Below are 26,187 nucleotides of genomic sequence, written 5' to 3' on the forward strand. Positions count from 1 at the left end.
AGGGGGAGGGGAAACCAAAGTCAAATATTTTCACTTCCTGCCTGAATGCTTTGGGTTCTTTCAGAAGCAGTTATAAATACAGAATTTTTCTTAGTTTAATAAAAATGTTTATTTTCAAGAATGGAGATGCTAGAAAGATTGATATTTTCATCTTTTGTGCAGGATTTCTGTTTGTTTATTTGCTTGTTGTTGTTTTTCTGAGATGGCAGGTAGACATTATAGTCCACCTTAGGAAACCCTACCTTAGAAAGAGAAGCAGTGATTTGTTAGTTTTGCAAAATACTACAGAGAATAATTTAACCAATGAAGAAATCACCACTTTTTCCAGGGTCTCCCCCAAATTCTTTTTCCTGACCAATCTGCCACTTACATAAAACAGCTAAAAGAACTACATGAACATTGGCAAGCTTTTCAGCTGGCTCTCCATGTTGAGCCTGTTGGGTACAAACTCACCAAAGAGGGTTTGTGAGCTTTTCCTAAGCAAACCTAAAGGGGTTAGTTTGTCAGAGCTACATACAAATCTCTTATGACAGGTCACTGAAGCTTCAGTGTAAAAATCTACATGTTGAAAATGTCCTTTTTTGGGTTACTTTTTGTTATGCATAAACATTAATTGAGAATTGTAAAGGCCACATCTATTGGCAGTTTAAATCATAATTTTAGCTACAGTACATATTTGACACCTTTGCAAGTTAGGAGGCTTCTGTGAGTGCAGAGGGCACTACTTATGGAAGCATTAACATTGTCGGACTAATTGGAGATCCTGGGTGCCCTGTTAAAGTAACCCTTGTCATCATTTATGCTAAAGATGCTACCCTTCTGGCAGCTTGCCACAAGACAGTTCTTGTGCATCTGCTTTTTAACCCTTTTCTTTTAACCAGTAAAATTTTAATGATAAGGTGCTCACCCAGTATACTAAGTACAAAGATGTTTCTTTTTTTTTTTTAATAGTTGCTGCTCCAATAATGAATAACCTAAATTTGCTATTTTCTTGGCCCCTGAGTTTATTGATAATACTAAGTTAGGTAAATTAATGTGGGGAAGCAAAAAAATCTCAAATGTTACTTAAATATCCAGATCTTAAAATGAGTCATAAAAAGGTCCATTTTTTTTTTTTTAACTCTTTGGATCAAAATAGGAATATTATCAAAAAAAAATTTCATGTTACTTACATATAATGTATTTTAGCAGACACTATAAAATATATAACACAAAAAGTTATATTTCTCAAATATACAACTGTACCTTAGCGTTTAAAATATATCTGAATGAAATAATATCTTGAGTAATTTGAATAAGATTTTCTTCTTCTTTAATAATATACTTGGATTAGAACAGAGATATCACCAAAAGGAAACAAAAGGTTCAGTTTAATGATTTGACCCAAATGAGATTGTTTAATATTAACAAAATTATCTAGATGGGATTAAAATGTCTTACACACAAGACATCTGCAGTGTGTGTTTGGGCTTCTCAGACTGCACACCAGTCACAACAAATCAGACAGGACAGAAGCAGCCAACTTATTCCTCTCCAGTCAACATTGTTCTTTTGCTAGACAGGTAATTGAACATTTTTTCTATTTAGAAAATATTGTTCTATAAATAAAATAGAACAAATTTTATAGGAAATACTTTGGTTTCCATTTAATTATTTTTGGATAATGATAAAAATGTGTGTGTATGTGTGTGTGTGTGAATGCACGTTTGCTTCAGTGCTGTTTACCTTACCAGTGTAGTCCCCGTTTCCCTCTCACTGCTTCAAGAACTTCTTCTCATAACTCCCTTATACCCCATCCCCCCAAACAGAGAATGGGTTGGTGAAAATTGTTGGTTTGTGTGTGTTTTTTTTTTTTTTTTTGTCTTTTTGGCCTTTTTGATAGGAACAATGCTACCTGTTTTCTGTGTGGTGGAGCATTATGAGAACTCCATTGAATATGATTGTAAGGAGGAACATGCAGAGTTTGTGTTGGTAAGAAAGGACATGCTTTTCAACCAACTGATAGAAATGGCATTGCTGTCTCTTGGATATTCTCACAGCTCTGCTGCCCAAGCCAAAGGTAAATAATACATGTATCTAATTGGAGAAAAAAAAAAATCCGATGTTTTATGTGTACTTTCTAGAAGAAACATTATATATTTTTTTTCTTCTTAGACATGCATTTGAGATGGGATTATATTTTTGTTAGTCTGTGACTTTAAAAAATTGGCTTAATTCATTTTGGTTTAGTTAACACACATTTTGCTCATGTGGAATGTTGAGGTAGATTTTTTTTTTAAATTGCTTCAACTGAATCATTAGTATGCTTATTGACCTTAATAATCTGCTCCACTGAGGATCCACAAGGAAGTGTCGAGCATATTTGAGCAGATGGACTGTTGAGAGTCAATTTGCATTTATGACTGAATATCTAGTTCTGTTTCTTTTATTCTGTTTCTGATGGTTTTATGGGCTGTAAAGTATTTTTCAGTGCTGGTTCCCACTGCAGTAGGGATTCTTATCTAAATTGTAAAGTCATTTAGAACTGGCTCAGTTCTGTTGAATTAGAACTTTCTGAAAGTTGGGGAAAATATGACCTTATATAGAAATTTTGTTGATGAGTTGTTTTTTTTTTGTTTTTTTTGTTTTTTTTTTTAATTTCCAGAGGGTTAAAAAAAAAATCCTAGTACTATTTCTTTTATAATCTGGAAAGCTGAAATGTAAATGACTTAATCAGCATACTATTTTTTGGATTAAAATGATCCAGGTAGGAATTATGATAGGAAAGGGAGGAAAGGGGAGGAAGGCAACTAAGGGGGGAGGAGGGAAGATTCTAGTATAATTTTTTGATTAAAGGGTTAATGAGTCTACACTCTCTTCTCTGTCTGGTCAAGGGCTAATCCAAGTTGGAAAATGGAATCCAGTTCCACTGTCCTATGTGACAGATGCCCCTGATGCTACTGTTGCAGACATGCTGCAAGACGTGTATCATGTGGTCACACTGAAAATCCAATTACACAGGTGAGTCCGGAGACAGGAGGCAGAAGGTGAGAAAGGAACCCTGCATCCCTAGCCCTTTATGGCTCCTCAGCTTCCAAATAAAATCTGGCATGGTTTTTTAGAAAACTTAAGTCCAAATTAATCTTGTTTTACTGTTCTCTAACTTATACTGTTAAAGAGAACTTTCCCCCTTCTTCTTCTAGCTTTTAATTGATTGGTTTCTGTAGGTATCATATTGCAACTCTGCTGCATTTAGTCAATTAAATGATGCATTACAAGAAGGCATTTTACATAAAGTTTACTTAAGAGAAAAATATTTTTGCATATCATGAACAGTGCCATCTGTGTACATTTTGTGATAGAATGACTTCTTCACTATGACTACATCCTTATTATTTTTTAAGTCATGTGAACAGCGATGAACGGAAAATAGTTAATATATTAATGCTTTCCCTGATCGGTCATGAGAAAGCATTACACCTTAAATTGTCTTACCAAGCGCATCAGAGCAGAAAGGTAGAAGTAACATGAAAAAATAGTCGCCACATGCAGCTGATGTATAATTCATGCATCAATACAGCAGATGTGTTGTATAAAGTAATTAACTAATCGGAACAATCAGGAGACCGAGAGCAATCTCCAGATGCATCTGCTTGATGCGCAAAATGAAATCTGTCTGTCTTAAAGGAATGTTCTGCAGCAGGATGCAATCTTGTAATAATCCCCTTTCTAATCTATGTCTCAAATAGTTGCCCTAAACTAGAAGACTTGCCTCCTGAACAATGGTCTCACACAACCGTAAGAAATGCTCTGAAGGACTTACTGAAGGATATGAACCAGAGTTCATTGGCCAAGGAGTGTCCCCTTTCCCAGGTACTTAGCCTAGCATGTGATCAATAATGAAACACTATATGAGGCAGCCCCCATTGGAGAAGGGATATTGCTACATTCTAGAGCAACTGGTATCAGAAGACCTAATTGGCCAGAAATGCAAATGGGTTTGACCACTTGGCGCTCTTTTTAAATATACTTGATTCATATTTCATGTAACTTATATGGGATTTTCCCTTGGGAAAATTTAAAGGAAAATAGTTTTTTTAAAAATCAATTCAGGAGAAGACCACTTCAGTGAGTTTTTGCTTTTTCAATTTTCAAGTATTTTAGTTTGTTTGTTTTTTCATAGAAGGTGTAAAGAGATTCTCATTGTTGTCAAAGGATCACCAAATTTAGATGACTGTTTAAGTAATCTTTGCTAGTTTTAAATGTAACTCACAAAATAAGATAATCTAGGAATGCTAGCAAGTCAAATAAGAATCAGGTTTTAAGCTACGATGAAAAGATGCTATTTATTCAAAACTAGAAGAAAGGAAAATAGTCTAATAGAAAGGGAATCTTTCTGTTACCTATTTATGGCTAAGTTCGAATATTTATATTTCTTTACACTTAAAAATCTTTTTTTACTCATTTCTTTGGCATTGATTTAAGTTTACTTGAAGTATATAACCTTATTTTTCTTTGTAATCTTGATGATCAGTGGTCAGGAACTTTAAGGAGAGACTCAGATTTATTATTTTATTTTAATTTTTAAACATGAATTTTGCTAGGGGTAACTGAAACTACCAGTAGAAATTACATTGCGATTTGGTGCTTATGATAAATAAAAAAAGAGTGTTATTTTTGATAATGTAATTTACTCTCCTTTTTTTTCAGTATATATTCATATCTTGCTATAATGGGAGAACATATTGATGCTATAGGACTATAGAGTAAACATGTATGTCATAGCAATGTCCTTTAGGCAGATGAACATTTCATTAGCTTTTAGGACAGATAGATAATTATTCTGAATTCCTTTTTTTTTTTTTTTTTTTTTTTATGTACCAGATTACATTAGAGTAAAACCTTGATGTACTTAACTGTATTCTTCCAGAATTTAAGATTTTACCATTATTAAGATTTTAAAAGGAAGTTTTGTAAAGCTTTTTGAAATGTCTTTATAAATTGAATTGGCATGCAGTTCTGTGTTTCTGTAATAACCATTTATAGAATTGGAAATTAATAATGATAATAATAATAGTAATAATTCTCCATATTCCATCTGTTTAGTCGTCTGATAGGTGCCTATGAAGTAACCTTGCGTGGTTTAGCATTTGTTCAGCCCTGGTGTCATCAGCTTTGCCAGCACAAAGAGAATGAATTGCAAATGAATGCTCAAATTTTTGACTCTTAGTATATTATCTTAATGTGTGCAGTAGCTGCATGTTAACTACATGCATGCTGTATTTCATAACTCACATAATTGAAATGTTGAAATATTTCTTAACTATATTTCTCAGTTTTCAGTTATAATTTCACCAAAACTCTTCCACTCTCTCCCCAACTTTTGAAGGAGAAAGGTAGTGATTTTCATGAACATTGAGAGTCAGGTTGATGGCAAACTGGGCAGTATTTGCAAGTTCACATGGGAAACCCAGTTTTGTGAACAATTCCAGGAGGTGCCTTGAATTGCTCTACTGAAAATTAAAAGTTAAAAATGATCTGAAAGATTCTCTTAGTCTCAAAGCCGAGGAGCATATGAAAACTAAAAGAAACTTCTCAAATGCTAAAGTCTTTTAGCCAGATTTTGGCTTAAATCTCTTATTTGTGGTGTTCTTCAGAAATGAATTGAAATATCTTACCTATATTGACGTAGGGAATGTTGAGCTAGTTCTTCAATGGTCTGAAAGGGAAAGGGAAAGGCAAAATCTCCCTACAACACAGTGAGTTAGGATTTAAAAGTTACAAAGGTGATGTTAAATTGGGAAATGAATGAAGTACAGTCAAGTATTAAAACAGGAAAAAGAATTACAAGAAGTAGAACTGTCCTAAGTTCTTGTTTATTACTGTGGGAATGACTGGTGATTTCATAAAAATGGTCGTTGGCAACTATGGCATTCTGGTGGTCTTCAGCATTGAAATCAGGGCATTCATTTAAATTTCATTGACGACTTTATATTTGCTTTTGTCTTTTGAGAAAATTACACACAGATCATCAGTGGCAGCAATTCAAAGTCAGGTCAGAATTAAATTGGGTTGGCTTTTCAAATATGCCTTTTGAGATGTGGGGACATGATGTGTATGGATGTCCTCCAAATTTGGAGGGGTGATTACTTTTTTCTAAGTGGTTAAAGCCTACATTCAGATCTTTTTCAGTTGTTCCTTTTTCCTGCATCTCATTTTTCTTGTTCTCTCCATGTTCTGTGACTGTTTTACCCGCTATGGAAAACAGCTGTCCAGAACATTTTAACTGTAAGTTCTTTTTACCAATTTATTTCTCCATTCTTTTCCTTTCATCCTCTCTATGTCTTTTGGTCAAGGAAGAGAAACTCTCGCTTTTGCCATGAGCTATGTCCTTCCAAGGAATGTCTCTTCATATATTTAGGATTTGTTGAAAAGGGCATGATAGTGAATATCTGTTTCTTAGTTTGAGTCCTATATATGATTTGAGTATATATGCAGTCCTAGTATATTGATAAGGACCTAACATTAAAACACACTAGATTTTTGAGATATAAAGTGACATTTCCTGCCTGTGTATGATTCTGGAGTGGATGAATCACAGAATCTTAGAGTTGGAAAAAGCCTCCGAGGAGATCAAGCTAGTCCAGCCTGTATCTGTGCAAAAATCCTTTCTACAGTTCTCAATAAGGGATCTTCCAGCACTTGCTTGAAGACCTCCAGGGGAGGGGAAAGAAATATTGTCCTTAGTTAGGATAAGAGGATTGTAAATAAAGACCTGAAAGGAATTTAGTGGTCATCACATCCAGTCCCCTTAACTTTAAAATGAGCAAACTGAAGTCCACAGAATTTTTCCCATTTGCCTAAAGTCATAAGAATGTTCATTTTGCTGTTGGGGCCAAGAGGAAGAAGTCAAATACTACGGCCTAGATAGCCCCTCAGATAATTGACAAAAGCTATTATGATTCCCCTCGCCTACAACTTGGAAAAAAAAAAACCCCACATTTTTCCCCTTGCATTCATATTACTGAAGAGAAGATTCTAGCATTGTCTGAATTCAAAAACACAATGAAGCTTTATTATGTTGCTTGAAGCTAGAATCCAACCCATGTCAGATTACCTACAGAGAGCCAACCAGGAATGTTCCCATGAGCCTAAAGGGTACTGGACAGATTTTCCAGTGAGTAGAAGTTGGCTGCTACTCCTTTGTCCTCCGTACCACCTCTTTAAATTTTAAAACAAGCAAGTTTTTCTAGCAGCTCCTGAATAAATGCCTAACTACTCTATAGATAATCTTATATTTAGTTCACTCTGCTCATTCCTTGGGTTTCAAATCCTTGCTACAAATTTAAAAACCATTATTCATTCTTGTTATATTTTTATTGAAGTATCAAAATATTGTAGAATGCTAGATTTGGAGTCAGAAAGACTTGAATTCAAAAACTTTTTCAGTTATGTGACCCTAGGTGAGTCTCCCTCAGTTTCCTTAAATGCAAAATGAGGATCACAGTAGCACCTACCTCAAAAAGTTGTGGCAAAACTCAAATGAGATAATATAAAATTCTTCGAGGAACTTTAAGTACTCTATGAATGAGCAAGCTCTTGTTATCATTATCATTATTATATCTGCTATGGAGGACTTATGGAAGGACATAGGTAAAATTTTTCAGGATGAAAATGTATGTATTTGTGTGTGTGAGAGAGAGACAGAGAAAGCCAGAAACAGAGTGGGAAGGAGAAAAAAGGGAGAGAGACAGACAGTCAAACACAGACAGAAATGGGAGAGGGGAGAGGAGAGAGAAGGATGGCGGAAGGAGCAAAGTTGCTATTTGCATCTGGGGAAGAGACAGCCATACCAAGGAAACTTCAGATCTTCCAAAGTAATTCATGCATAGTTAATTTTTATATAAAAATATTTGTACTTTATGTAAAAATTAGTCATATTATTTGGCTAAATAGCTTTCTAATGGATAACAACAAAATACTTTCTATACTTCTCATGGCAGTTCTGCCAAAATCAAATGACATATGAAGCATCATATATTTTGTTTTTTTAAAAACTAAGTTATAATAAAAAAATTGTTGTGCATTTGTGGTTGTATCAGCACAAAATTGCTGTGGATACCTAAGCTTAGAACTGTGTTTCAACCACCTAGCATGAGAGAGGAAGAATATACTAATCTGCTTTTGGAAAAGAGGGCATGAGAGGCTGGGTAACATACTGCAAAGAGCATAGGCCTTAAGATCAAAAGATTGGGGTCTGAGCCCTATTTCTGACCTTACTAAATGGCTATCTTGGCCAGGTCATTTTAGGGATTGCTGGCTTTCCTTGTTTTTAAAAATAAAATTATCATTTTTGTGCATTCTCCTCCTCTCTCCCCCAGTTGGTATGCAAGTGATTTGTAAACTTAAAGCCCTCCATACATGTGAATTCAGTATATAATTAAATAATGGTAGTGCAGCAGGTAGAGCCAGGACCTGGACTCTAGGAAATCTGTGTTCAAATCTTTCTGCAGATACTCATTAGCTATGTGACTAAGTCACTTAACCTCTGTCTCAGTTTCCTCATCTGTAAAATCAATAGCATGTGAAACCTAGGGTTATTCTGAGGATCAAATGAGATAATAATTGTAAAGCACTTAGCACAGTGCCTGGCACATAGTAAAAGCCCTTTATTTATTTACAAAAGCTATTATTAGGTAATATAAGAGTCTTTGAATGCCATTTTTATCACAAACCTCATCTTAAAGAAAAATCCCATCGTTCTTTTGATGGGAAAGGGAAACAATAAGTTTTGGTGATTTTTTAAAAAAATATAAAATATTGAAAGTGGCAATACTTCATAATTATATGTTATATAAAAATGCCCTTCAACATATATTATAGAAACTATAACCTACATCTAAATATGGTTAACATGTATAATATAGGTATAAAATGCTCCTATTTATATTTGATGATAGAGCATTCCTTGTATTCCCTTTATCAGTCAATAAAATTGCTCCCATACAAACTAAACCAAATTTGTCAGGAAGGCAATAAAATTGCAGACAAGTAAGGAGACAAAAAAAAAAAAAAAAAAAAAAAAATCACAGTATTTCACAATGGTTTTCTCCTTGATATTTGATTTGTAAAAATCTTAGTGTAGATATAATTGTACTAGACAAGTTGTTAATCATAAGAACAATGTAAATGATTAGGTGACTGTTTTTGAGAAGATCCATTCCATCTCCATCTTGGGGGAAAATTCTCTCAAATTTAGTTTGTCAGTAGTGTTTCTTTTATTTACAAAAGCTATCTAATGTCTCAAAAATTAATTATACTTTATGTTTTTATATTTTTTAAGTATAAATTAGGAGAAATCACTTTCTGAATTTTCCTTTCATTGAGAATATTTGCTTTATTCCCTAAAATGCAAGTATTGCTGATTTTATAGGAAATTGATTCTTGATTCTAAACAAAAATAATGCAGAGACCAAGCTTATCATCCAAAATGGCAATTTTCAACAAATCTAGAAATCGTTTTACATTTAATTTATTGGTAAGCTAACAACATGGTTCTAAAGACTTATAATGATTTAAAAATTATAACAACATTTCATGAATTGAATAATCATCATATAGTTTTGGCCCATTGCTACAAATACTTTCTTTTCTCTGATTTTCTAATTCTACCCTTGTGGAAGTCCATTAGAACCATCGTCAAAACAAAAGAAAAATAAACCTTATAGACTTGAGAGAAATTCTGGGTTCAGAAGCAGAAGAGAAGCTTGTCCTTCCTTTTTAAAAAACAGAAGACAGATGAAAGGAACTACCAATAGGCTGGGTCAAAAACCTAAAAATCACCTTCCAAGAGTACCCAAATGTTCCTCCTCCTCCTGTACCTCAACTCAGTATTCACACTCATGCTAATAATATTAGCCCTATAATCTAGCTAGATTGTGGGTTAAATAGATTTTTTGTGTGATGGCCTGGGAACCTTACCACCATTAATCATACTGGAGCTCAGAATACATTTTCCCATACAAACAAAAGGCCCGTTTACCATCATTAAGACCTATTGCATTTGTAAGTATTTGACTCCATGTATACCTGAACACTTGCCAATTATACTGAATGTTACTTCTCTACTGGTAATAATTATTCTTCTTAACCCTTAATGCACAGGAAACAAATATTCCTGAGACAGGAATCCCTGTAACTTAAAGAAAAATAAAAAGAAATTGAATTTGGTGTTTAACTCATTAGATTTATATGTTTCTCTTCTGTGTGTGTACTCAAACTATAATTTTTATTGTTTTGAATCTTCCTATAAGAATGTTTTTTTCTTATAAGGCATTTATTTGACTAGTTACTTTAATTTTTTTTTCTTCCCCCCCTTTCTTTCTTTGTTCCTTCCTTCCTTCCTTCCTTCCTTCCTTCCGTTCTTTTTTCCTTCCTTCCTTTTTTCCTATCTTCTTCCTTCCCTTTTCCCTCCCTCTCTTTTCTTTCTTTCTTTCTTTCTTTCTTTCTTTCTTTCTTTCTTTCTTTCTTTCTTTCTTTCTTTCTTTCTTTCTTTCTTTCTTTCTTTCTTTCTTTCTCTCTTTCTCTCTTTCTCTTTCTTTCTTTCTTTCTCTCTTTTTTCTCCTTCCCTCCCTCCTTTTCCTCTCTCTCTGTCTCTTACTTTCTTTCCCTCTTTTCCTCTCTCCCTCCTTCCCTTCTTTCCTTCCTTCCTTCTTCCTGCTTTCCTTTTTGATAGGAAGAGACTCATTCTGACTTCTTTGAAAGTAATATTAACTCATTACAATTCTTTTGCTAATCTACTAACCTGGATCAGGGAGGTTGACTTCAGAGGGGGAAAAGGAAACTTTAATTTATGAAATTTATGATTTTTGGATATGGCTTACCATGAAAATCAGATCTCTCAAAAGCCACAATAATAAAATAATAATGAATCCTCTTTAGTGCCTTGAAAGAAGATCATCTCACAAGAGTTACATTAGATAGGTAGTATTTAAGATCCCACATCATACCATGGTCTGCTAATGCAATACACACTAAGGATCCCTTAACAAGTCAGAAGTGAGAAATTTCTGCTTAAAAAAATGAACAAACAAAAACCACTCAGACATGGAATTATTTTTTTAAATTATAATTGTTTTTTTTTATTCTTCAAAATACAGGCAAAGATAGTTTTCAACATTCACCTTGCAAAACCTCGTGTTCCAAATTTTTCTCCCTACCTCCTCATTTCCCTCCTCCTCTGGACAGCAAGTAATCCATTATAGATTAAACATATACAATTCTTTTAAACATTTCCACATTTGTCATGTTGTGCAAGAAAAATCAAATTAAAAAGGGAAAAAAAGAAAGAAAGGGAAAAAAAAAAAACAAGGAAGCAAACAAACAACAAAAAGAATGAAAATACTATTCTGTGATCTACATTCAATCTCCATGGTCTTCTCTCTAGATGTGAGTGGCTCTTTCCATCACAAGTCTTTTGGAATTGCCTTGAATCCCCTCATTGTTGAAAAGAATTAAGTCTATCACAGTTGATTATCACATATTCTTACTGTTGTTATATACAATGTTCTCTTGGTTCTACACATCTCATTTAGCATCAGTTCATATAAGTTTTTCCAGGTTTTTCTGAAATCAGCTTGCTCTTCATTTCTTACAGAACAATAATGTTACATTACATTCATATACTATAACTTATTCAGCCACTCCCCAACTGATGGGCATCCACTCAGTTTCCAATTCCTTGCCATTCCAAAATGGACTGCTAAACATTTTTATACACATGGGGTGTTTTCCCTTTCTTATTATTTCTTTGGGATATAACTCTAGTTATACATGTTGCTGGATCAAAGGGTATGCACAATTATCTAGCCCTTTGAGCATAATATGCAATTAATTCCTTGACCCACAAAAAAAAAAAAAAAAAGAAAAAAAAAAGCTAGGTTTTTGTTTTTTTTTTTTTAAATTTCAGAACAGAAATCATGCCCTTTGACATAGCCAAATCTTGTGGGTAAGGAGATATTTGACAACTTTATTAAGACAAGTTTTCAATTTGATGTCTTTTACCCATCTCTTCTAAGATTGAAACTGTGAATAATCCTGCACAATATTTTTTTTTTAATTCTAAGCAGAAGTTCCATGTAGGTTTTTTGTATGGGTTTTAATTTAAAGCCTTTTCACAAACCATATCATAGAATTAACAAAATTTCCACCAATGACCATGTGAATCAAGAGATGATGCATACCAATTTTATCAAGCATTAAAAGCCTTGATAGCAACTGGATCTTGTTATTCCCATAAATAGGACTAAGGATAAGCTCCATGGGTAGAACTTGAAAGTGAATTTAATATTTCAGGGGCTTTTCCTCTGGGGGTATTGTTACATATCTACAATAAGAGTACAACCTGACTAAACCAACCCCAACCCAATTGCATCATCAATTTATAAGGGTCTTGTGCTCTAACTTGATTAGAGAACTGGTAAGGCCCCAATGCATTACTTAAGTCAGGGAGATGTCAGATTATAGGTATATCCTTTGAAAGTATGAACTCTATTTATTTATGTAAAGGATGTCCCAAATGTCACAATCCAGTTGGAAACCTCAGCTTTAGACACTCAATATGTTGTTAAATGATAATCGTAGTCTGTTCTGTCTCTTAAAGATAGGAACAACTTTTTGGCTTACATATTTTGGTGTGGTTTTTGTTTTGGTTTTTTTTTTTTTGGAGGGGGGACTTTTTTTCTACTGTTTTGTTTTAGAGCTAGATGTCTAATTTCATTGGTGTTGAGGACTCCCAGAGAGAAAATCTGTTCTCTTAATTCAGATCCTTTTACTATACTTCTCGAGTTACAGTGACAAATTCATAAGCCCAGAAAGTATGTGACAGAGGCTAGACTTGAATCCCACTCTTTCTGAGCCAGGCCAGTTTTCTGGTCTCTCATACAGCATCCCCTTTGCTTAAAGGTTTTATACTTTTAAGATTTATCCTAGTCTTAGATAGAAGGCTTCTGTTGCCTTTTAAGTACATTAGGCTAAAAACAACAACAAAAAAAAAAGCATTTAACTTTTTAAAAAAGTTCTTAAAATCTTTTTTTTGCGTTTTTAAGACAGTTTTGATCTCTCTTTTATTTTAAAAAGTTCATTAATATTGAGTAATATTCTGGTTGATAAATTTAAAAGATTTTATTTTACTCCTACTTGCTTTGGTTTAGATTACAGCAGGTTTCCTTGACCTTAAAATCAGTAATGCAGAGAAAATCACCACATGAAAAAAGCTGTTTTCTTAAATGCATGGAATAGTGCAACTGGGGCTTAGAACTAGCTTAGACCTGAGAACAAACCTATTAAGATGAGATTAAAACATTTTAATGTCATTTAAATTGCCTTTAACACTAAATTTAATGCTAAGATGAAACTTAGTTGTTTTAAGAGTTTTGGAACCTGCCTCTCCACGTCCCTTAAATTTCTGGTTCAACTTTTTCTGGGTGTGTGCTTGCTGAAGTGCTTGTGAGGTGGTTAATCATGACCCTGCCTTATTTAATGCTTGGTTTACAAAACCTAGAAACAACTCTTCCCCCCACTACCAAAAGGAAGAAAAAAGCTCACATAAATACATACATATATATCTCTACATACATATGTATACACACCCACTCACATACATATGAAAGCACATACACATTTTTTTTTTCCCTTTTCTTCCACTGGAAACCGGTTTATTGTAGTGTGTAAACAACATAAGAGGGCCTTTAGCATAACATGAGAGAGTCCTTAGTTGATTTGTTCCCTAGCTTTGGAGCTCATTGCCAATTGAAGTAAGGAACGCTATGACTGCTGGGACTTTTAAATCTAGACTTAAAAGTTATTTGTTCTGTTTAGCATTTTTAAAACGATTCTTTTAGGAATTGTATGTGCTTCAGTTTTAATTTTAGCACATAATGATTGTAAAGCACCCTGGGATGCTTTCATGAAGGGCGCTACAGACATAAGGTTGTATGGTATCATAATGTACAAGGCTGTTGGGAGGGGGCTGGAGTTTTACTCTGGACACCAAGTAGGGTTGGTCAAGAGCTACTTGGAGAAGTGTGGAGTTATTTTCTCTAAGAACCTTCTTTAATTCTTTCCTGTCATCTTTCCTAATCTCCCTCCCACTTCCCAGTCCTTTCATTGTTAGATATTTTGTAAACTATTTTCATACAGTAGTGGTTCCCAAAGAAATATTAAGCTAATTTACTGTCTGCTGAGGGGATCAAGATATAAACCAACTGATTAATCCATTCCTAACATTTTTATTCCAGTTTTAATTGCAGTTTCATTTTCACAGTGCATTCTTACTTACCTAATAAGAGGTCATTCAATGCATTGTGTTCCTAGAAAAACAGTCCCATTTTGCAAACTAAAGTGTCACTTTATTATTTACATCGTGCTTTGATCAGTTTGGATCATAGGACAAAAAGTCAAAGAATAAAATATTTTTATTAAATTTTTTGATTTTTGTAGTTTTTAATTCTTACAGAGATAGGTTTAAATTTTTGAAAATATAAATATGCGGAAGTAATAAATATTTAACATTTAGGGGACATTCAATTCAATTGAATAGATTTTTATTGTTATTATTCCTCTAACCCTATGGTGATAGCTACTGACAATATAAATTTAAAAAATCTTTCTATTAGATGTTTCTTGAATTATTTTCTTCCCACATTAGTTTTTAGGAAAAACAAAAACAAAAACCAATAGATTTCATTTTCTTCTTGTGTATGTGTCTTGTGTATGTTCTTGTGTTTGTTGTCTTTATTATAAAATGGAGAGATATAGAGGAATTAGTATATTTTCAGGGTACACATGATTAAGGAAACATTTTTTCTAGAAATCCCATTCTGCAATTATATGAGAAAAGGCAGTGTGGTCTTGTGGAAAGAGGGAGGGGGTGCCAACTTACTTTTAATATCTCTTTCTCAAGCCTGGAATTCTCTCCCTCCTCAGCTTTCTCAAAGTCCCAGGTGACTCAGATTAGCACCTTCCTCAATTAGTACTTACACATCGAGAGTTTAGGTTAGAGAACAGGCAGTGTGTGTGTGTGTGTGTGTGTGTGTGTGTGTGTGTGTGTGTGTGTGTTTTGGGGGGGATAGGGAGTCACAAGTTTTTTTAACCTTTCTTTGTTCCTCCACCATTTGGCATAGTGCCTGGTACACAATAGGTGCTTAATTAATTCTTTATGACTTATTAACTGACCATACCTCCAAGCTTTTGATCTCAGTTTCCTAATTTGTAAAATGAGAGAGTTGGATTTGATCTCTGAGTTTTTGTTAGTAATGTACAAATGTACAAAAATTAAATTAAGTACTTGTGGTCTAGTAGAAAGAATACCAGATCAGGATTCAGCAGAACTCTGCTGGTTGGTCTGAATACTGGTCTTGGAATATGCCAGCTGTGTGGCTGTGGGCAAGTCTCTTTATTTCTCTGCTCCTCAGTTTCCCCATTTGTAAAATGGGAGTGATAATTCTTGAACAATCTTCTTCATAGCAAAAATGTGAAGGAAGTTAATGTAAATTGTTTTTATTATTGTAAGACACTTAATAAGTCAAGTTCTAATGTATTTCTAAATTGGTGGAACAAAGATTTTAAGCATATAGTTGGCACTAATTAAATGAGCACAAATATACTATTAGGTAAGTACATCTTTCAGCAAATTCACAGAATTCTCTTTTATAGATTTTCATTGGCAATTGAATATGGAAGCAATAGAAAAGAAGGAAAATTTCTCTCTTTCATCTGTGGGATTAAGGTCTATTGCCTTATTTGCCTCATCTTAATCTTTTATAGGCTTATGTATATAGGCAAATAGGTATTTTAATCACGGTTTCTGTTAGCAAAACTCAGGAAGTTTAGGTTACTTTTGCATTTTTCCATTAGACAAAGTTACACTTAGTACATATATTATTGTCACTTAATAGTTATTCAATTTGAGAGATTATTTTAATTACATTATATATTTATGATTTTATTCCAAAAAGTTGGATTCATTCACATCATCTTCATTCTTATGGAATGATATTACAGCTGAAAAATTGAGTCTTTCATTGAAATGACTCAAAAGATTGAACCCAAGGAAATATAAATAATAATGGACATATTGGAAAGGAGTTTAGGATGTCAAAAAAAGGATGTCACACCACACACACACACACACACACACACATACACACACAAAAAAAACTTTACCCTTTAGTAGGGAATCTGGGTTTAAATCTGTTTTGCTGCTCAGTATCTGCAAAATCTTGGATAAGTCTCTTGGATAAGTTCTGTGAACCTCAGTTTCCTTATGTGAAATGATAATAAAGCTGACGCTAATATTATACTTTAAGGTTAACGTAGAGGTATTCTCAATAGACAATTAAAGCAATCCTGTGTGGTAAGTCAGCATGGTGATACAGTAGGTAGAGCAGGGCCTGAGTCAGGAGTTGAGTGTGAATCCAGCCTCAGACATTAACTAGCTGCATGACCCCAGGCAAATCGTTTTATCCTTTGTCTGACTCAGTTTACACTTCTGTAAAATGAGGATCACATTTTACCCTCCTTGTTAAGGTTGTTCTGATGATTAACTTAATTCACATATGGTAAGTCCTTGCTATATGAATACTCATTATTACTGTAGATATATTATCCTTTACATTTTTCAGATGAGGCATTTAACTGAGGTATAGAGAGAAGAGGGAGATAAACCATTGAGCTCCAATACTGCCCTGAGTCATACTTCTTTTCCCCAGTCATCTCCATCCCTGATGCTAGGTGTCCAGCCCCACCCCCAAGTCCCACCCTGACTCATCCCATACTCTCTGAGCTTTGGGAAAAGTAATCAAATCAACACATCATGGCTAAAAGGAGGGGAATGTCTTTGGACTGGCCTGTTCTAGGAACAATCCTTGGGACTTCCCAGACCAGAGCTCTCTTCCATGGCTCCCCCTTCTGATTTATGTACGGGTTACCTTCTCCAGAAGAATGGGATGTCTCCCTGCTCCTTTGATATTTGTATAGCCAGCCTTTAGCAGCTGGGCTGGCACTTAATAAATGCTTTTTCACCCACTGTTAATCAGCCAAGAAGTATTTCTTAAGCATTTCCTGGGTGCCAGTCACTGTGCTATTCTTGTGAGGGAGAAAACATCTTCACTACATATAACTACAAAACAGGTAGAGGGAAGGCACTTGCAGCTGGGCTGGCCCAGGAAAGATTTCTTTTATAGTTCTTATAAATAGTGAGCTGAGTCATGAAGGAAGCTAGAGATTTTTAAGGAGAAAAGACATGTCTGGCTTAAGGATATTGCTAATGTAAATATATGGAGGGAGGAGATAAAGTGTCTTGTGTGAAGAATAGCAAGCAGACTAATATGGCTGCTCAGGAAAGTGCATTCTGAGTACTGATGTATAAGAAGGTTGGAAAAGGGCCAGATAGTAAAGAATTTTAAATGTTAATATTTGATTCTAAAAATGACAGGGATTTCATGAATGGAGGTATAAAATGGCAGACCTAAACTTAAGAAAAATTGGAAGCCATGTTTTCGGAGACCCCAAGTTAATTTTTTTTTTTCATTTAAACTTAAGGAAGAGGTCAGACTAGAAGTTTATTTTTTGTTGGTAATGTCCCTTCCTTGTAGAAAAGCTAAGACTTGCCCTTGAGATGTATCAGATTCCTTCCTCATACTCCAACAGTGTGAGCTCAGTATGAATTGGGGGTAGGGAGGGACGAAGCAAAAATCAAGTAGGACGGCCTCTGCTGTTACTGAAGAGTTCACAGCATGGTCTGGCATCATGGGAATTTGCCCAAGCCTACTTTGTGCAGGTAATCCAAGTGATTACTTCTCTTCCAAACGATAAAGCAATTTCAATATGTAATCAAATCACAGAGTGCCTTTTTTGCCTTGACTTTAAAGATCCCATTTACATATTCATCATTTGAGTGTATAAATTTATTCAGATGGCTAAGTTAGCACATCACTAGGGCTTTTGATCAATCCTGCCCCTATGCCTGAAATGAACATTTTCTTCTTCACCTTCAACCTTTTGTATTCTAGTCCCAGTCTCAAGTGCCACCTCCTTTAGCAAGAAGAACTGAGTTCAAATCTTGCCTCATTTACTACCTGTATTGCCCTAGGCAAGTCATTGAATCTTTCAGTGTCTCAGTTTGCTCATCTGTAAAATGGGGATAATAATATAATAATAGCAACTCCCTCAATGGGTTGCTGTAAGAATCAAATGAAATAATAGGCATAAAATGCTTTGCAAAATTTAAAGTAGTGTAGAAATGTGATCTATTATTAGTACTATTAATTTTTGTACCATATCAGTTACATACATACATACATATATATACATACATATATATGTGTATATATATATACATACATATATATGTGTATATATATATATATATACATACATATATATGTATGTATATATATATATATCCTGTACTCTTATTTGATTCTAGGTTCTTGAGAAATGTCTGGCTTATTTTTATCTTTGAATGCATTCGATCTAGAATAGTATCTTGCACATTATTTATCATTAGCAAAAGTTTAATTGAATTAATGTGAACTTAAAGTTTTCTACTGACATGAAACAAAGAAAAAATAAATGGCATGCCTTTTTTTGCTCCAAAGGACCATAAATGCAATTAATAACAAACCCTTTGATTTTTAACACTTTATCTCCTTTCCTAAAGTAAACATGAGTTCTTATGGCATGGCATTTTGTTTGAACTCCTTTAAAGGTGTAAACTCCTTTAAAGGTTTGAACCAAAATAATTACCTTGTCTCAAGTTCTGGCCCATAACATCTGTAAGAATCCTAACAGTATTTCCCCTAAATTGTGGAACGTTTTTGCAATATGACTAGTTAATGAAAAGATAAAAAGAGAATTTTCAGATTCCAGGTTTGAAATCAGGGTCAAAATATTTTTTCAAACTGCCTGTCATTAAAATCTATCAACTCATCATAAGATTTAGACATCCAAAATGTTTTTGTTAAACTTGAAAAGATAGAAAGATTTTAGATCTTCAGAGGTTTAAAAGAGATAACTTAGTATAACAAATATTTTGGGGAAAGCCAATTGATCCAAATAATTCATTCCTTGCCTTTTAGAAATTTTTTCTTAAAGATGGTTTTAGATAAAATAAGATTAAAATTAAACTTACATTGCTTTAGAATGGATTTGTATCCTATTTTCATAACAATGATAGGACATTTGACATTCTATAGGTAAGAAGGAATTGCTTTCCTATTCCAGGGCAGCAGAAAATGCATGAGCATGATACAGATGAGCAGGCTACTGTGCTACTTTTTCAAAAGTAGTAAATATAATTTAATGTTATAAAACTAGATCAAATCTTATTGATTCAAACTCTAATAATTTTGAACTTCTGATACCTTAACATGAGCAAAGATAAAACTAATACCATAAATAAGAGTTATGGGGGAAGGGAGGAATTTAACCTGAAAAGAAGAAACTTTGCATTTAAGTATATGATAATAGCTACAAAGGATTCTTATCTTTAATTCATTAAAGCCGATTATTGGACATCTGCTTGGAAAGACTTTCATCTTGAAAGTAATAAAACTATATTTCTTTCAAATACTCTGCAAATCAGACTTTTTATGATTCACTCAGGAAAATCTGATTCAATGTACAGGAAAATCGAATGCAGAATTATTAGAAATAGTATTATAGAAAAATTGGTCAAAATGATGAAAGATATGAAAAACTTTATATATGTCCTATGTGAACTAATTCTCTTTAAAACAGACCAAAAGAGAGAAAGAAGAACACAGACTTAGGACCTTTTAAAAATATGAATAACTTAATAGTAACTGACTTTTTAGCTTGGGAAATACTCTATGATCATCTTTAAATTCTTAAAAGAAAACGAGAACTCTTTAGTAGTATATTGCAAAAGCATCTTAATTTCTGTCAACAGCAAATTTATGTAATTATTCTGTAATTGCATCTTAAAGACAATTTTGACTTTCTCTTAAGGATATCTTTAGGGCTTAGGGTCATAACAATGGCAATAATCATAACTGTATGGCAAGTGGAATTTAAGTAAAATCTGGAAGTGATTATTCTGTCAGTAAATTGAGATTCAGATTATACCCCTAGTTGTACCTCCCAAGAGTGTAGCTTAGAAAGCAGTAGAAGATCTAAGGGGAAAGATTTGGGGGACACAAGGCAATTATCCTGAAAAGAATATTATACTTAGAATTTTCTGCTACTTCTCATTTATTCTATTAAAAAAGCAACAACAACCCAGAATAACAGCTGGAGACTACCTGTCAATATGAGCAAATCCATTCTTTATCACGATCTCTTATCATGCTCTTCTGGGTTTATTCTGGGCAATCAATGGTTCTGAAGTATTTAGCAGGGAAACCCTATTCTAAAACTGAATTTAGATACAGATTTGATTCCTTTTGCAGCTAAATTTAAGGTATATTTTTGTATTTGTTTAAAAAGTACTATCCAGTTACCTTTTATTTATCTTAGAGAATCTCAGCTGGAGAATCAAATCAACAAAGTGGACCAGGAAATCAGGGGAGGTGTAGGCAGCGGCAAACTGAAGTTTCACTTCTTAGAAGAGAAAAAAAAAAAAAAAAAAAACCACACACACAAAGCCAGGAGTTTGACAGATTGTTCAGTAAATGCTCATTTTATTGAGAATTATAAAAAGGTGCTTAATGCCTTTGTGCCATTAATATAATACATTAAAAGGTTATTGTCAAGATTAGTGTTTCACTTCTGAAAATTGACTGTAGGGGTTTATGAGCCACACTGTTCACAGCTTGCTAAGAAGGCAAGGTGTATATGAGCATGTGCATGAGCGTTTGCGTGCGCGCGTGCACGAGTTTCCTTACCACTTGAAAAAAATTATATTAGACTCTATATTGAAGAGGTTAATAGTGATAAGTTTTTATTAAAAAACTAAATGAAACAGACATAAATTATATTAAAAAAAAAAAAAAACTAAACTGTGAAATAGCCTTAAAGACTCAAACCTATGAAAGGGTTTTTTCCTGTTTTCTATGCCTGATCTCTAGAGTACTCCAATTCAAAAACATACATTCCTCCCTACCAAAAAAAAAAAATCTGATTCTTTAGTTGAAATTAATTAGCATTCAGAAGCCAGATAGCATGTTTTTGGGTATTCATGAGATCTCTGTTTGAAAAAATGTTTTTAACTTGTAGAAATGTGTTGCAACACACAGATGGGAAGAAAAAGAAAAAAAAATCTCTTTAGCAAGCACTGTGTGTAAAAGGAATATTACATTTTGCACGCTCCTGATTGCTCTGTGTAAACAGTTTTTGACATCTGTCTTTATAGTTTTCGAGGAGAGGAAGACTTTGTTAAAAGAATCATTTTTATACAGCAGTCCCCATCTCAGTGTTGCTTTACCTGTATTATGAAAGCAGATGGTCTGCATGTCTTTTGAATATTTATAACTATCAAAAACAATCTCTTGCTATTCACCCTTAGGCTTATGAGATGTCAGGACTGTTCTGGTTGAAAAAAAAATCATCTTGGGTGTTTACAGAAAGAGGATTACATTAAGCTGAAATGACTATACATTTTCCAGTTTAATATTTGTCCATCAGCTGTTTAATCGTATTTAGATAATTGTGTAAATAAGTTGTTGCAGCCCTTGCCCTCTCCACTGATAGAGCCTGAAAGCTTTAAACATTGGTGAGCCACTATTTTGTAGATATTCATGTCCCTCCCTCCCCCAGCCAGTCCCCAACCTCCTCCTTCCTATTTAAACAATCAACAAGGCCTTTAATGATTTTTGGTCATGATTTCAAATTGAGAATAAATTCATGATTAAAAAAAAAAAAGTATGGAGGTCACCTGAATTATTAGGGAGCAATTGGATTCTGTTGAGTGTGTTAGAGAATCTCATATTATGGGAAAGACAGTATTTCCAATTCTCTAAAGGGAATCCTTCCTTTCTTACTCTCCTAGAATCATCCTTGTGGGTCAATTTAAGGTTATTTTAGGAGAACTTTTGGGGAAGGAAGGGTTAACTTCTCGTGACTGGAAGCTGAGCAATCACTGATAACAGATTTTGCTGTGGTTGGTTGATTTGGCAGAAAAGCATGAACAGTTTTAGTTTAGATGATTGAATAACCTGATTAGCATTGTTTGGGGGTGGTTTTTGTTGTTGTTAAAAGAACAACAAAACATTTTAAAATGATAATCCAATCATTCCCTTCCCCCACTCCCCCACCCCAGTTGATGAACCTTTTTGTGGGAAATAATTCTCAATGATAACTTGGCTATCATTGGCCAGTGAAATGCCCAATGAATATTAAAATTAAAATCAAAATCAACTGTTTTTCTTCCTTGTCTAAAAATATTGTATGTGCATTACATACGTTTCCTCCTATTGGAAAATTCTGTCATACTTTAAAAAGTAAATGATTTGAAGAACTATGTTATCCCTAATCTCCCCCCCCAAAAAAAAAAAAAATTGGAGACATTCAATTTTTTAGAGTGGTTTCTTAATATTCTAGCTATATCTATCTAAGTTGAGCTTCAGAAAAATTTTCCTCCTTACCTTTACACAATTAGAAAGGTTATAAATAATGTATTTGGCTGAAAAGGAAAGCTCAGCCTGTGGCAGATGGTATCATTCTAGAGTACTGGGGTGTCTGTGAAGATGGCACCATTTCAGAGCAGATCTTCACCAGACTCAGAAGGAGAATTGCCGAGCCCCTCATAGGGAAGTGATGTATGCTTTATGGATCTTAGGAAAGCTTACACGTCGGGTGCCTAAAATGAGATTATTGGGCTTGCCTAAAGAGTACAGGAATAGAGGGCCAATTTACTCAGTCTATCAGTTCTTTCTCAGAAAGGGCAAGAGATGGTCAGGTCATGGGTACGTATACTAAGGTGCATCTGAATGTGAATTTTAAGGAAACTGAGACCTGTAGTAGGGGATTTCCTCCTACCCACCCCCTCTGCCGGCACCTAAGGTTTACAAGTATATTTTACATAGAGTGGCCATTCAGTAAGGAAACTTGCTATGCAAGTCGTGCCTTTGTCCATGTTTGATAACTCATTTAAATAGACAAGACAGAATTGGAAGGACTTGGCCACAGAGCACTGCAAATGCTTAGCTATCTCTGTTTGGTGATGCTCTAGAGAACTTGGGCTAATGTTTCTTATAAGTTAGTGAAAAAAAGTCCTTAAAACAGCTTCAATTTGACTCTCTTGGCATCTCAAACGATTTTTGAAAGGGAGCATCTAAAGTCATATTAACTTTGAATTGAAAGATTTTTCTGATTGTCTCCTTGTCAATGACTTCTGATCTTCAGCTCTCATGAACATGGCAGCTTCTCACAATAAAAATATAAACACTTTGGAAGAGTGAAAATGAGCCATTTCTTTGTTGATTTGTTTGACTAACAGGATGTTAATACATAAGTGAACAGGAATTAAATATTAAACTGATCATTCTAAATAATGAAAATTAGCAGCAAGTATCCCTGAATTAGAATTTTTGCAGAATGGGTGTCATTTTTAAAAGTGAATTCCATTTTATGAAAATATTCTGAGAGACTCCAGATTCAACTCTGTGTTGTTGTTTGTTGTTGTTAATACCTAACACTTTTACTATTTATTTATTATTATTTATTATTTATTTATTATCCCAAGCCTATCCCATACCCTAGATATTTATTATTTAAAAGATAATCTCTGGCTATTAGGAAATTTGATCTTAACATGAAAACATAACTTGGAATTTGTAGGTATCACAGAATTTTGTGGCAAGAGATTATGACATCATAAACTCAAATTAGAACTTGATTGCAAAACATAAAAAGGGGATGAGAACGTTTTCATATAAGCAGAAAGTTTGACCAATAAGTATAGTAGTTCTAGTAAAATTAGAGTGAATTCTCAATTCCTTGCTCTAAAGAGAAACAATAACATGGATGAATGCAAAGGAAAGACTCAAGTATATCAAATAATATTTTAAAATCTTTTAATTCGTTTTGCTATATTTTAATCTTTTGATTTGCCCTATTTGATGCTTTGCTTAAGCTAATTTCAACATGCCTTTATATTCCCTGTACATACCAACTGAAGAGGAGAAACAACTCAGAAAGCTTTATTGGCAAAATCAGTTTGATTGAAAATTTTCTGCAGATAATCTGCAGAGAAATAATCCATGTATGGAAAACAGAGAACTAGGATTGTAATCCAAATTGATTATTTTGCAGATTTCATTTCTCATCCACAACCATAAGCATTTATGACATATATGGATATATGTATGCATGTACACATATGTATGTGTACATATTATATATGTATATACACACATATTAAAGGGTAAACCATATATTTCCGGCTTAAAGGCAAGTTTTTAATAGAGTAGGCATTTGATAGTTAAAAAATACTTACCCTGATATAAATAGACTGAAGCATAATTTTGAAAAATCAAGAGTTTTACAGTGAATGGTTAAAATTCACACATGCTTTACAGTACTGATGATATTGGTATTCAAGAACTTGCTTGGATGTCTGGATGGGAACATATAGAATTTAAAAAGTTGGACCTGAAGAATATTAGCTTTTATCCATTGGGAGAAATCTTCATTATCCACAAAATAGCCTCAATAGTTTTATTAGTGTCTGTGGATTAGTATCCATTAAATAAACTTCATTGATGATGATGGATTGTTAACTAGATCAAGGGATCTTTGGGTTCTAGTTTTGGCAAATTCTATAAGGCTTTTTTTACACTGGTGATTGTAGCAGGCTTTTACATAAATTTTAGTACTCCACTGGATTTAATGAAAGCATCATGAGCACTTTAAGAAGGAGAATTTTAGTGGAATAAAAATGTGGAAATGGATGTAACAGCAATGAGTAGCAAACAGGAAGTTTCTCACAGGCTCCCTTTGCTAGGCTATCTGTGCTTTGCAAAACTAACAGACTACAGCACATCTTTTTAGTCAAGCTCTTATAAGAATCCAAAGAACGTTTACATATTACTAGTCTGTATGTATTATAAAACTAACACTGTTAATGGATTTCAGTGGAGTCAATAACCAGAATAGCACAGCTTTAAATTAGAAATAGCTTTAAAGTAGACAGCGATAGAAAAATATTTTGTATCTTTGTCCCCAAACTGGCTTTTCTGGTTATTAACTGTCCATAGAACAATGCTTCTATTCTGTAAATTATTTCACCATAGTCCAACTAAAGTTTGAAATGCAAGCTTTTATATACACAAAAGGGTTACAGTAGGGAGGGGGAGAATAAGTAATTGGAAATCTAATTATTTTTAAGACTAAATGGGAAATGTCTTTAATGTACTCACTATTGACTGACTATTATGTATGGGGTGGGGAAAATTATTTAATTTTTTTGAACATTGGTCTTTTCATTGAAATTATAGTAATAAAGATTCATTTTATTTGTTTTTAAAACTCCCTATTTTGAAAATGCAAAAATAAATAAACTTCATGGTTCTCCTTCCTTTTCATGTTTTAGAAATTAAACTATTTTTGCTCTTGAATAGCTGATTAGAAAGAAAAAATATATACTTAAAATAGTATATCTTTTCTTAATTTCAAATGTTTGAGTTTTTATGGCCAGTTTAAAATCTATAATAATACCATTTTTAATTGAATTAAATCTGGATAATAAATTATTTTTCCTTCATACAGTAGTTTTCTATGGTTATTTTAAATGTCCTATTCTGAACTTTTATAGTAATTATATATTTACTCACTTCTCCAACTCCCTCAGCAGGGCAGAGTGCAGGATAGGGAAAGTCCCATGATTTCATTGGTAGAGGAAGCTCCCAGGTGAGAAAACTCCTTCCATCAGGTCAGTTCCTTTCATGTCAACTATAGTCTTAGGGAGTTATCCAGAGCACTGAAAAGTTATTTGCCCAGGGTCACACAACCAGTATATGTCAGAGACTGAAGTTCAACTCAAGTCTTCCTATTTTGAGGCAGTTTCCCTATCCAGTCCACTATTCTGCCTCTTGTAGTAGAACTAATTTCTAGAAAATGAAGACAATAGCTCTATGCAAAAGGTTCTTGAGGTATCAAGTATATTGTGACTTTGCAGGCAGAAGAGGTAGCTGTAGTAATTTGGGTTCAATGGAAGCTTTGCAAGCCGGGAATGCATGGAAGTCTTTG

At 33.8% G+C, this 26,187-nt stretch overlaps 1 protein-coding gene across 8 annotated transcripts in view; it reads left to right on the top strand.

Annotated features, from left to right (window-relative positions):
* The window catches only part of SATB1 (SATB homeobox 1), a 117,444-nt gene that overhangs the window by 28,277 nt on the left and 62,980 nt on the right, over positions 1-26,187 (top strand). For all 8 annotated transcript variants that reach the window (XM_074269482.1, XM_074269487.1, XM_074269484.1 and 5 more), the window contains exons 3-5: positions 1,883-2,059; positions 2,874-3,000; positions 3,729-3,852. In XM_074269482.1, coding sequence (XP_074125583.1) covers positions 1,883-2,059; positions 2,874-3,000; positions 3,729-3,852 — 428 coding nt within the window. The remainder of the gene's footprint in view (positions 1-1,882; positions 2,060-2,873; positions 3,001-3,728; positions 3,853-26,187) is intronic.

Source organism: Sminthopsis crassicaudata, chromosome 5, assembly GCF_048593235.1.
Source record: "Sminthopsis crassicaudata isolate SCR6 chromosome 5, ASM4859323v1, whole genome shotgun sequence".
Classification (NCBI taxonomy): domain Eukaryota; kingdom Metazoa; phylum Chordata; class Mammalia; order Dasyuromorphia; family Dasyuridae; genus Sminthopsis; species Sminthopsis crassicaudata.